The sequence below is a fragment of the Galeopterus variegatus genome, unplaced genomic scaffold (genome assembly GCF_000696425.1).
Source record: "Galeopterus variegatus unplaced genomic scaffold, G_variegatus-3.0.2 Scaffold5253, whole genome shotgun sequence".
In the NCBI taxonomy this organism is placed as follows: domain Eukaryota; kingdom Metazoa; phylum Chordata; class Mammalia; order Dermoptera; family Cynocephalidae; genus Galeopterus; species Galeopterus variegatus.
Genome location: NW_007731364.1, coordinates 104,209 through 117,296, shown reverse-complemented (window position 1 = coordinate 117,296; position 13,088 = coordinate 104,209). Strand labels below are relative to the sequence as shown.

Here is a 13,088-nt window from a genome sequence, read left to right as displayed (position 1 = left end):
TTTTATCAGATTCTCAATGGAGCCAATAATCCAAACCCACAATTGTGGAAATAGTGTTCCTATCTTCTTTTCACTTCAAGATTTTTTTAACTCCCTTTGTTTTGTGTTATATTTTTAAATTTTTTCTATCTAATATAAATATCTCTACCATTACAAAATATACTGGCTAGTCTACAAGACTATCTAGTTGTATTCCTCACTATGAATTAATATACCATATTCTCATATAAGATAGGCTTTCAAGGTCAATTACCATGTCAACCATGTCAAGAACTACAGATCTCTTGGCACAAAACTCTATCCAAACTCCTCCTGCACTAGGAGACTTAACTGAACTCTAGCATGGCTACTAGCAGTATAAGACTGTGTCCCTAGGATGACCCTTGCCCCCCAGTAAAATGCTTGTCTAAGAAAGCTCAATGCTGCCAGGAAAACTTACTACCTGTTCTAGCCAACACATGATGATAGGCTCCTGATCTCCCTTTCTTAGAGCATTTACTAAAAAGAATGTACAGTTGTAAATATGGTATCTCTTAAGAACCTCAAAGCCAATCCTCTGAATGTAATTATAGGCTCTCTGTCTCCCAGTCTCTGTAGGAAGATGGAATACTAACTTTGAAAACTGCCAGCTAGCAAACACAGCTAATCAAATTTACAGTGACTAACTCTTTGTAATTTTTCACTTTTCTGACTCTACCAAGGCTTCGCTCTCCCCCATCCCTCATTTTCCCTTTAAAATACCTAAATCATCTCTGCACAAACTGAAGTGGAGCTTAGCAATTTCCCCTAATACCAGTGGTGTGGTTACTGAACAAAATCTGTTCTCACCTTTTTAACTAATAACAAGCTGTGATTATCTTTGACAGTCTACTGCCAAAGACTTAGTTTCTGAAACTACAGGTGGGCCAGACATTGAACTACGGTGGGCCAGACATTGAACTACGGTGATTCAATGAGAGGATAACCCTATGAAGATCAGACATGGGAGACCAGTCATCCATAAACATCTCTAGCTCATCACTCTCTAAGCAAAACCTTTCTTCCTGAAAAAAGTATGAAAGATTTGTCTTGTTTTCCACAGTGAGTCCTCTCAGTCCAGAACTGGTTGGTGCAGCCAGCTCAGCATTTGCTTGCTTTTGGCCCCAGAGTATATAAACATAACCTACTTTAAAGACTTTAATATTAACTTCTATGAAAAAACAGACAGGGGTAACAGACTCTCAAATATCTTAAAACTCTTTTCCCTTATGTTTATAATACTGCTCTTCCCTGCTTCTCTTTCTAATTTTCAACAACTTTTACTTAACATCCTTTACTTCCTATATGGCTCTTAAGTGCTGGTGTTTCATCTTTCTTTTCAGTCCCCCTAGGGATTTCATCCATTCTAATGACACCAACTAGCAATAATTCCCAAATAATATCCCCAGCCTCTTACCTTTCTCTGGAACCCAAGATCCACATTTCCAATAGTTCCTGGACACCTCCAAGTAGATGTCTCCCAGATATTTTCATATCATAACTAGCAATATTTTTTAAGTTCATATATTTTAAGTTCCCAAACATTATGCCTTTAAATAAAATTTTCTCAAATAGCTTCTTTGGTTAATTTTAGTACATACTTACTGATGAACTATCAGATGAATCATTGTTTTTTTCATATTTCTGTTTCTTGCTCTTTTTTTTCTTCTCTTTCTTTGAATGCTTGTCTTTTTTCTTCGTTTTCTTCACAGAATGTTCCTATAAAAAATCATTTTGAACAGGTAAACAAGGAATTTAATTTTGTCTTACATTAAAAGAAAGCATTTTGAGGGAAAAAACTCATGTTCCAAAATACTTTAAATCTTTCATGAAATGAGGCAAAGAATATGACTAAACAAGTATAATCTTCCAAGAAACCATAACATGCCTCCTATAATATGTATACTACTAATAAATCATATAGCTGAGATTTCTTATCAGAAAAATATGAGGAAAATTTTGGTTTTAATTTATTTTTACATTCATGTGACACAAATATAACCAAATAAACACACATATATATATATACAAGGGTACTTCAAAAACTTCCTGGAAAGATTTGTATAATCTTTCAATTCTATTTTTCCACAAACTTTTTGAAGTACTCTTGTACAAAACATATCTGTACATACCTACATACACACACACACACACACACATAATAGCCCTCTATGGTCCCAAAAAAATTTATACAAGATTATTAGGCCATAAAGAAATAAAACAAGACAGCATTAATTAAAATTGTAGGAGGAGGCTGCAGTGGGGGGAGGGAAAAGGAATGGAGAAAGGGAAGATGGTGACTAAAGGGTACAACATATTAGTTAGACTGGAAAAATAGGTTTTAAAGATCCACTGTACTGCATGGTGCCCACAGTTAACAATAATGTATTATATACAATATTCCCCCCTTATGAGCAGGGTATGTGTTCCAGGACCTCCAGCAGATGACCGGAACAGCAGAATAGTACTGAACCCTACATATACGTACCTATGACAAAGTTTACTTTACAAATTACGCACAGTGAGAGATTAGCAACAATAATAAAGACAACAATTATAACAATATACTGTAATAAAAGTTATGTGAATGTGCTCTCTCTTTCTCAAAATATCTTGTACTGTACTTCCCCTTCTTGTAATAAAGGAGCAGAGAGAGATGGCTCAAGATTTCATCATGTTACTCAGAATGGTATGCAATTTAAACTTATAAATTATTTCTGGAATTTTCCGTTTAATACTCTCAGACTATGGCAGACCATGGGTAACAATAGATGGCGAGTAACGGAGACAGAGGAACATGAAACCATAGATAATGAGGGACTACTGTATTTCACATTGTATCCCACAAATATATACAATTATTATGTTAATTAAAAACAAATTTCAAATATTGCATGAAGAGAAAACAAGGCTTGAAACCAAAAAAATAATCAAGACATAAAGTTAAAATTTATAATTTGGGGGTTGGCTAGTTAGCGCAATTGGGAAACCATGGTGCAGATAACAACAAGGTCACAGATTCAGATTCCCATATCAGCTAGCTGCCCCCCACACAAAAATGTATAATTTTTTAGATCCATAAGCTTGCTATAAGTGGGACAAATATTTAAAGCTAAGCATTTTCACTGCACAAAAATGTATAATTTTTTAGATCCATAAGCTTGCTATAAGTGGGACAAATATTTAAAGCTAAGCATTTTCACTGCCAACTCAAGTAAAAAAAATCTTTTCAGTGTTATAATATCCAAAATATTATATTGTAACACTTCTGCCAGAGAGATAAAACTATTCAGTAATGCCAACTATGTGATATTCATTCCGTATCTTATGATGTCTATAAGCTTGTTCTTCTGATATTAACTTGAATAAGTACAAAAAAAGACAGATAACCTTACACCAAGTAGGCCTGTTAGTATTCACCTGTGAGAATTGTTCAATTCGCTCATTCACATCAGGTAGCATCCAGGTATCCTCACCCCGGAGTCGCTTAAGTTCTTTACGCCGTTCTTCTTTTTCAAAATTGGCTTTAGCCTGCAACAACAACAAAAAAGACAAACTGCCAATTGAACCAACTGCTTTTCACAAAAAAAGGCAAACAAAAACCTGTCCAGCTTTCACCTGCTTGTGAATGAACGGTCTGTTCCTTGCCAGGAATCTGCTTCTACCAGTGCACAAAGACAAAAACAAAAGCCCTCTCCTTCTGTATTACCAATCACACATTACCAATCTCCAGTGAATCGAGCCATCATTTAGGGTCAGAATCTTGGGACCTATTCTAGACCCTCCCCTCTCCCTAAACTCCCTACCTCAAATATGACTTGGAATCTCTTTTCTCTTCACCATCCCCATGGCTACTGCCTTAGACTTTAGACTGACCTCCATGCCTTCAATACGCATTGCTCATACCCCAGTATCCAGCCCCCCAAAATGCTTCAGGATGAATCATCTTTCTAAAAAGAAATTATCATATTGCTAATTTTTAATCATCCATCAACAATAATCAAATAAAGCAAAGTTTTTCCCAGAAGATTGTTCCTGCCCTCTCATTCTCTCTCCCAAACTCCAAAGCTGGGTTTGGTCTTTCTCAAACTCTATGAATATCTCTACTGTAAAATTTATCACAGCTTATATACCCTACTCTCTCCAAAAACTGCTTGAAACACCAAAGAGAGAAAGATGAAGAATATTTATTATACATGTATATTACATATGCTGAAATCTGGGAACAATACCAACCTTTCACCTGTCCAACTCTAACTGCACACTATTTCCCATTAAAATCTAGCGGTAGTCATTACCTCTTTCTCCCTTCTGTCTTCTCTACCTCTTCTCTACTGGCTCCTTTTCATCTGCATTTAAACTAGTTTAAGACTCTATCATCTTAAAACAAACACAAACAAAAACTCTCACTGAACACTGTTGCTCTCCAAGTACAACTTTTCCCTTTCATCGTCACACTTCTTATATACTGAATAAGCTGTCGCACAGTTCAATACGGTTACTTCCTCCATTCTTTATATGTTACCTCTATGCATTTCAATCTGAATAAGAAATACAGTGCTTTTCAACCTTTTGTGAAAGGCTAAATTTTCTGGGTCTCTAGTGTTAACTCCTGTTTGGATCAGTAAGGGCTTACGATAAAGTCTGGAATTGATACCAACAGTAAGACTGGGGAATGAAACATCAAATGAAATGACACAAAGTCTACTCAAACACGCCTTACATGTGTTACTGGAAAGAAAAAAAAACATTTCAGATAACAGCAGATGCAACGACAGGCTGGCAGAGTACCTAGGAAGTCCGCAGTCCCGGGATTAGAAATGTAAAAAAATGGATGACTCAGAAGGTAAGGGAACCTGGAGAAAAAGAAACATCATCCTGAAAAGACAATAAGTAACTGGAACCTGCGAGACTATCTGGGGGCGGGAGATACACATAAGAGTTTACCGGCATCGCAAAGAGAGACTCCACCCAAACAAGGTGGTGAGGGAAGGGGGGAGTGGGCAAGCTCCCGGGAACCCTCAACTCCCACAAATCTAAATTCCTACAAAAGCCCCCAACGGAGGTACCTGGCGCAACACCTCGGCTCTGGCAATCCGGGTCTGTTCTTTATGATCTTCGATACTCTTCGCACTTTCAAATCTACCACTGGCGGCCGCCATAGTTGTTGTCATCGTAAAGCCAGGAAGTCGTCAGGAAATCCCAGTTTACGACAGTCGTAATTTAATAAACAAACCTGAACTTCCGACTAGGGGGAGGAGGGTTGCTACTTCACCAACAGAGCATGCGCAGATCTGAATGCCGCTTAACGTTCCCCCGATGGTTCCAACTCCAGGTTTTCGTCTAGCGGGGACTTCCACCAAATTATCCACTAAACTATCCTTTTTCGTTTGCCTGTGCTGAAAACAAAATTTCTTTGAAGATTCAGTGTTTTGCTCTGGTGGATCTTTTTTAAATATATGAAATAGTCATGTGAATTTTGCCTTGTACTTCATATTTTATCCGTGCTTATTTAAATTGTTAGAAGTTTACATTTTGTTTTTCTCACCTCATATTATTTGCTCATACTTATCCATCCAAGCATTTTTTATTACAGTGAGCAATTACCTATTTATTTGTGTGGGGATTTTTTTATGTTTTGTTTTATATTTGTATCTGTCAAACAAAACTTTAAGATCCCTGAAGAATAAGACATTCTAAAGTATTTATCAAGTGCTTTGAGAATACACTGAGCTTATATTAGTAATTATATAAAAATAAAGAAGGCTGGGGAATACTTATAAACTAGATATCTTGAAGACACTAAAAAGAGTTAACACAAGCAAGGTTGAGGTAAATATTCTTTCTTTTCCGTTTTCATAAAATTGAATTTGTGTTTGCAAGAAGCTTTCCCAGGAGTTTCTATTTACCATTCTATGAAGGTCTTAACCTTGAGAACAATTTTTACTTGTTTGATATATCATAGAAAGTACTCATTGTATTTTTGTTTTAGAGAATTGAATTTTAATTTACTAATTGACCTAGGAATACTTAACCAAATGACTACTTTGATTTTGTCATAATTAACTCAACTAGTGTTAAAGACTTTTCAGATTCTCTTCGGATTCAGAAAAAACATCTATTCTCCCCTTTGTATCAATTACACAGCAGATTAAAACAAACAGTGGTTATAGTAGAAACTTGTGTGTTTTACTCCCTTCAGGCTGCTATAGCAAAAACACCAGAGATTGGATGGTTTATGAACAACAAACATTTCTCACAGTATTAGAGGCTGGTGAGTCCAATATGAAGGCACTGGCAGATTCTATGTCAGGTGAGGGCCGTTTTCCAGGTTCATAGATGCAGTCTTTTTATTGTGTCTCAAGGTGGGTAAGGGTGAGGGATCTCTCTGGGATCTCTTTTTTAAGGGCACTAACCCTATTCCTGAGGGTACCCATTCTGATGACCTAATAACCTCTCAAAGGTCCTACCTCCAAATACCCTTACATTGGGGATTAGGTTTCAACATATGAATTCTGGGTGAACACAAACATTCACTGTATAACGATGTACAAAGTTATATGAAGAAAACTTTAAAATCTTACTTAAGCCTCAAAAGCAGACTAGACCAAATGGAGAGGTATATGATATGCTTAAAGAAGACTCAAAATCATTAAAAAAAAAAACCAATTCTCCATAAATTAATTTGTAAATATATGCAATACCAATAAAATTACCAATAGAAAATGTTGGGGTCAGGGAGGGGAACTAGACATGTTAAAATAGACCCCCCCCCAAAAAAAATGGAAAAGCAAGTTGTTTAGGATAGATTTTCATTTGGTCACTCCTAATAGAAATCCAATCACACAGCTTAACCAAATAAGGGGTAATGTAATAAGGAGCCTATAAGGTAGCTGGTCCAGGTTTGGTGTAGTTGCTAAAGGAACCAGGTTGTTTCTTCTTTTTTGCTTTGTCACAGTCTGTGACTTTAGTTTTCATAGTCACAAGCAGGGAACTACATTCTTCTACATACATGCATAGCACCTATTAGACACAAAAATGAAGGGAAAGAGCAAAGGGTAAAAGGTGTATGCCAGCTGAGCCAACCCTGTTTTTTATTAGGAAAATAATGGCTTTCCAGCTAAGCCAACCCTGTTTTTTATTAGGAAAATAATGGCTTTTCCTAACTAAAGCTTACTCCAGTTTATCTCATTTAAATCTGTTGTGTTTTTCTTTTTTTTTTTAACCTTTACTTGTACATATTTCTGGGGTACAGTGTGTTGTTGCAATACATGCATATACACAACAACTCACTTAGGGTAGATAGCATAGTTTTGTACCCATTAGTTCACCACATCTCCCCCCCCACACACACCCCTCCCTCCCGACCTCTGGTAACCATGATTCTATTTTCTACTATGCGAACCACATTTTTTTTTTAGATTCCACATATGAGCAAGATCAAGTGGTATTTGCTTTTCTGGCCACTTCACTGAATTCACTTAACATGATGGTTTCCAGTTCCACCTGTGCGGCTGCACATTATAGGATATAATTTCTTTTTATAGCAGAATATTATTCCACTGTGTAATATTATGCCACAGTTTTTTAATTCATTCATCCGTTGATGGCATTTAGGTTGAGTCCATCTCTTGGCTGTTATGAATAGTGTTGCAGTGAACATGGGAGTACGGGTGTCTTTTTGATATATTGATTTCATTTCCTTCGGGTATATACCCAGTAGTGGAATACCTGGGTGGGAAGATAGATCTATTTTTAGTTCTCTGAGGAACTTCCATACTGTTTTCCACAATGGCTGTACCAATTTACATTCCCACCAACAATATAGGAGGGTTCCCTTTTCTCCATATCCTCACTAGCATTTGTTATTTTCCATTTTGTTTGTAATAGTCTTTCGGAGATGAGATGACATCTCATTGTGGTTCTAACTTGCATTTTCCTGATGATTAGTGATTTTGAGCATTTTTTCATGTGCTTTTTGGCCATTTGTATGTCTTCTTTTGAGAAATGTCTGTTCAGATCCTTTGCCCATTTTTTAATTGGGTTATTTGGTTTTTTGATGTTTGAGTTCCTTATATACTCTGGATATTAGTCCCTTGTCTGATGTATAGTTTGCAAATACTTTCTCCCATTCTGTAGGTTGATTCTTCATTTTGCTGATGGTTTCTTTGCTGTATGAAAGATTTTCAGTTTTAGGTAGTCCCATTTGTGTATTTTTGTTTTCATTGCCTGTGACTTTACAGTCTCCCTCAAAAAAGGGCTGCCCACTCCCATTTTGTGTAATGTTTCCCATATGTTTTCTTCCAATTTGGGGTCTTAAATTTAGGTTTTTTAATCCATTTTGAGTTGATTTCTTTGTAAGGTGAGAGATAAGGATCTAGTTTCAGTCTTCTGCATGTGGATATACAGTTTTCCTAGCATCATTTATTGGAGAGACTGTCCTTTCTCCACTGTGTATTCTTGGCGCCTTTGTCAAAAATCAGTTGGCTGTAAGTGTGTGTGTTTATTTCTGGTCTCTCTATTCTGTTCCATTGGGCTATTTGACTATTTTTATGCCCAGTACCATGCTGTTTTGGTTATTATTGCTTTATAGTATATTTTGAAGTCAGCAAGTGTGATGCCTCCGACTTTGTTCTTTTTGTTCAGATTACTTTAGCTATACATGGTCTTTTGTGGTTCCATACAAATTTTAAGATTGTTTTTTCTATTTCTGTGACGAATGTCATTTGTATTTTGATAGGAATTGTGTTGAATGTGTAGATTGCTTTGGGTAATACAGACATTTTGACGATGTCAATTCTTCCAACCCAAAAACATGGGATATCTTTCCATTCATTTGTGTCTTCAATTTTTTTCACCAGTGTTTTATAGTTTTCATTGTACAGGTCTTTCACCTCCTTGGTTAAATTTACTCCTAGGTATTTCACTTTTTGGTAGCTATTTTGAATGGGATTTCTTTCTTGATTTCTTCTTTAGCTATTTTATTATTGGCATATAGGAAGGCTATTGACTTTTGTGTGTTGATTTTGTATCCTGCCACATTACCGAATTCATTTATTATTTCTAGTAATTTTTTGATAATCTTTAGGGTTTTCTATGTATAGGATCATGTCATCTGCAAATAGAGATAGATTGACTTCCTCCGTTCCAATTTACATAGCCTTTATTGCTTTTGATTGCCTTATTGCATTGGCTAAAACTTCTGGTACTATATTGAATAAGAGTGGGGAAAGTGGGCATCCTTGTCTTGTTCCAGGTCTTAAGGAAAAGCCTTCAATTTTTGTCCATTCAGTATGATATTAGCTGTGGGTCTGTCATATATGGCCTTTATTGTGATGAGGTACATTCTTTCCATACCTAATTTATTGAGTGTTTTTATCATGGTAGGGTGTTGGATTTTATCAAACACTTTTTCTGTATCTATTGAAATGATCATGTGGTTTTTTTCCTTCATTCTGTTGATGTGATGTATCATGTTTATTGATCTGTGTATGTTGAATCATCCTTGCATCCCTGGGATGAATCCCACTTGATCATGGTGAATGATCTTTTTAACATGTTGGATTAAAACACATTGGATTCTGTTTGCTAGTATTTCATTGAGGATCTTCACATCTGTGTTTATTAGGGATACCGGTCTATAGTTTTATTTTTTGCTGTATCTTTTTTCAGTTTTGGTATGAGGTTAACGTTGGCCTTGTAGAATGCGTTTGGAAGTAATTCCTTACTCTTTAGTTTTTTGGAAGAGTTTGAGAATTGGTATTAGTTCTTTAAATGTTTGGTAGAATTAAGTAGCGAAGCCATGTGGTCCTGGGGTTTTCTTTGTTGTAAGATTTTTTATTACTGCTTCAATGTCATTACTTGTTATTTGTCTGTTTAGGTTTTCTAGTTATTCATGATTCAACCTTGGTAAGTTGTATGTGTCCAGGAATTTATCCGTTTCTTCTAGGTTTTCCACTTTCTTCACATATAGTTGTTCACAGTAATCTCTTATGATCCTTTGTATTTCTGTGGTATCAGTTGTAATGTCTCCTTTTTCATTTCTGATATTATTTATTTGAGTCTTCTCTCTTTTTTTGTCATTAGTCTAGCTACAGATTATCAATTTTGTTTGTCTTTTTGGTAAACCAACTCTTTGTTTCATCATCTTTTGTGGTTTATTTAAATCTAAAATTCATTTATTTCTGATCTGATATTTCTTATTTATTTCGTTCTATTCATTTTGGGCTTGGTTTGTTCTTGTTTTTCCACCTCCATGAGGCACAGAGATAGATTGTTTATTAGAATCCTTTTTTTTTTTTCAGTGTAGGTATTTATTGGTATAAACCTCCCTCTTAGAACTTCTTTTGCTGTATCCCATAGATTCTGGTATGTTGTGTTTCATTTTCATTTATCTCCAGGAATAATTTAATTTCCTTTTTGTTTTCTTCTTTGACCCATTCATTGTTTAGGAGCATTCTGTTTAATTTCCATATACTTTTATTGTTTCTAGTTTTCCTTATGTTGTTGATCTTTAGTTTTATTCCATTGTGGCCAAACAATGGAGTTGATAGGATGTAAATCTTTTTTTAAGTTTGTTGAGACTTGTTTTGTGACCTAACGTATGGTCTGTTCTAAAGTTTGTTCCATGCACTTCTGAGAAAAGCTGTTGGATGAAATGATCTATATATGGCTGTGTAGTGGACTGAATGTCCCTCCAAACTCACTGAAGCTTGAATTGTGTCCCCCAAGTTTTGTGTATTAGAAACTTGACCCCCACTGTGACTGTTGAGAGGATGGGAGATCCTATTATGATAATGCAAGGTGGGGCCTTGGAGAGGTGATTAGATCATAGAACCATGCCATAGTGAATGGATTAATAATGGTGGTCAGAGGAGTGGTTGTGGGGGCTCTCCTTGTTATTTGTCTGTTTAGGTTTTCTAGTTATTCATGATTCAACCTTGGTAAGTTGTATGTGTCCAGGAATTTATCCATTTCTTCTAGGTTTTCCACTTTCTTCACATATAGTTGTTCACAGTAATCTCTTATGATCCTTTGTATTTCTGTGGTATCAGTTGTAATGTCTCCTTTTTCATTTCTGATATTATTTATTTGAGTCTTCTCTCTTTTTTTGTCATTAGTCTAGCTACAGATTATCAATTTTGTTTGTCTTTTTGGAAAACCAACTCTTTGTTTCATCATCTTTTGTGGTTTATTTAAATCTAAAATTCATTTATTTCTGATCTGATATTTCTTATTTATTTCGTTCTATTCATTTTGGGCTTGGTTTGTTCTTGTTTTTCCACCTCCATGAGGCACAGAGATAGATTGTTTATTAGAATCCTTTTTTTTTTTTTCAGTGTAGGTATTTATTGGTATAAACCTCCCTCTTAGAACTTCTTTTGCTGTATCCCATAGATTCTGGTATGTTGTGTTTCATTTTCATTTATCTCCAGGAATAATTTAATTTCCTTTTTGTTTTCTTCTTTGACCCATTCATTGTTTAGGAGCATTCTGTTTAATTTCCATATACTTTTATTGTTTCTAGTTTTCCTTATGTTGTTGATCTTTAGTTTTATTCCATTGTGGCCAAACAATGGAGTTGATAGGATGTAAATCTTTTTTTAAGTTTGTTGAGACTTGTTTTGTGACCTAACGTATGGTCTGTTCTAAACTTTGTTCCATGCACTTCTGAGAAAAGCTGTTGGATGAAATGATCTATATATGGCTGTGTAGTGGACTGAATGTCCCTCCAAACTCACTGAAGCTTGAATTGTGTCCCCCAAGTTTTGTGTATTAGAAACTTGACCCCCACTGTGACTGTTGAGAGGATGGGAGATCCTATTATGATATTGCAAGGTGGGGCCTTGGAGAGGTGATTAGATCATAGAACCATGCCATAGTGAATGGATTAATAATGGTGGTCAGAGGAGTGGTTGTGGGGGCTTTAAAAGAAGAGCACATGAAACATTAGTCTCTCTCTACTTCCTCCATCTTGCAGTGTGATAACCTGTGTCACTGAAGCCATCACCAAGGAAGACCTTCACTAGCTGTGTTCCCTGGACTTTGGACTTCCCAGCTTCAGAAACTGTAAGCAATAAATTTTAATTTCTTTCTTTTTTGTGTGTGTGTGTGTGTGTGTGACTGGTAAGGGGATCACAACCCTTGGCTTGGTGTCACCTGCACCACCGCACCGGCCATCCCTATATAGGATGCGAACCCAAGGCGGGAGCACTGCTGCACTCCCAGCACCGCGCTCTCCCGAGTGCACCACGGGGTCGGTCCAAATTTTGCTTTCTTTATAAATCACCCACTTCCAGGTATTTTGTTATAAGCAACAGAAACGGACTAATACAGGCTGTTAGGTCCACTCAGTCTACAATAGAGACTAATTCGGATGTTTCCTCATTCACTTTCTGTATGGATGATCTGTTCTCAATTGAAAGTGGGGTTTTAAAGTCTCCAACTATTATTGTGTTGGAGTCTATTTCTCCCAATAGTAATTCCTTTATATAACTGGGTGCTCTGAAGTTGGGTGTGTAGATATGGAATTGCTATATCCTCTTGTTGAATTGATCCCTTTATCATTATATAACAACCTTTCTTAACTTTTTTCACTTTCCTTGGCTTGAGGTCTGTTTTATCTGATATAAATATAGCTACTCCTGCTCTTTTCTGGTTTCTATTTGCATGAAATATCTTTTTCTCTCCCTTCTCTTTTAGACGGTGTGTGTCTTTATGTGTGAGGTGACTTTCTGGTAGGCTGCATCTTTTTGCTTCTTGTTTTATAATCCATTGAGCCACTCTGTGTCTTTTAATTGGTACATTTAATACATTTACATTTAGAGTTGTTATTGATGTATAGGGATTTCTTACTGCCATTTTGTTCCTATTTTTCTGGTTGTTTTGTTGATCCTTTTTTTTTTCTTATCTTACTGTCTTCCTTTGTGATTGAGTAGTTTTCTTTAGCAGCATATTTTGATTTCTCACTATGTATTTTTAGTATGTCTCTTATAAGTTTCTGTGTTATAGTTAGCATGAGGCTTACAAAAAAGCATTTTATAGTTATAACAGATTATTTTAGGCTTAAT

At 35.9% G+C, this 13,088-nt stretch overlaps 1 protein-coding gene across 1 annotated transcript in view; it reads right to left on the bottom strand.

Moving 5' to 3' along the window:
• Positions 1-5,198, bottom strand: part of LOC103604581 (CWF19-like protein 2) — a gene marked incomplete at its 3' end in the record, with an annotated part of 34,642 nt that extends 29,444 nt beyond the window's left edge. Inside the window, exons 1-3 of the mRNA XM_008589152.1 lie at positions 5,088-5,198; positions 3,439-3,549; positions 1,624-1,737 (exon numbers count right to left, since the gene is read on the bottom strand). Of these exons, the coding sequence (XP_008587374.1) occupies positions 1,624-1,737; positions 3,439-3,549; positions 5,088-5,192 (330 nt within the window). The remainder of the gene's footprint in view (positions 1-1,623; positions 1,738-3,438; positions 3,550-5,087) is intronic.
• Between the last annotated feature and the right edge of the window lie 7,890 nt (positions 5,199-13,088).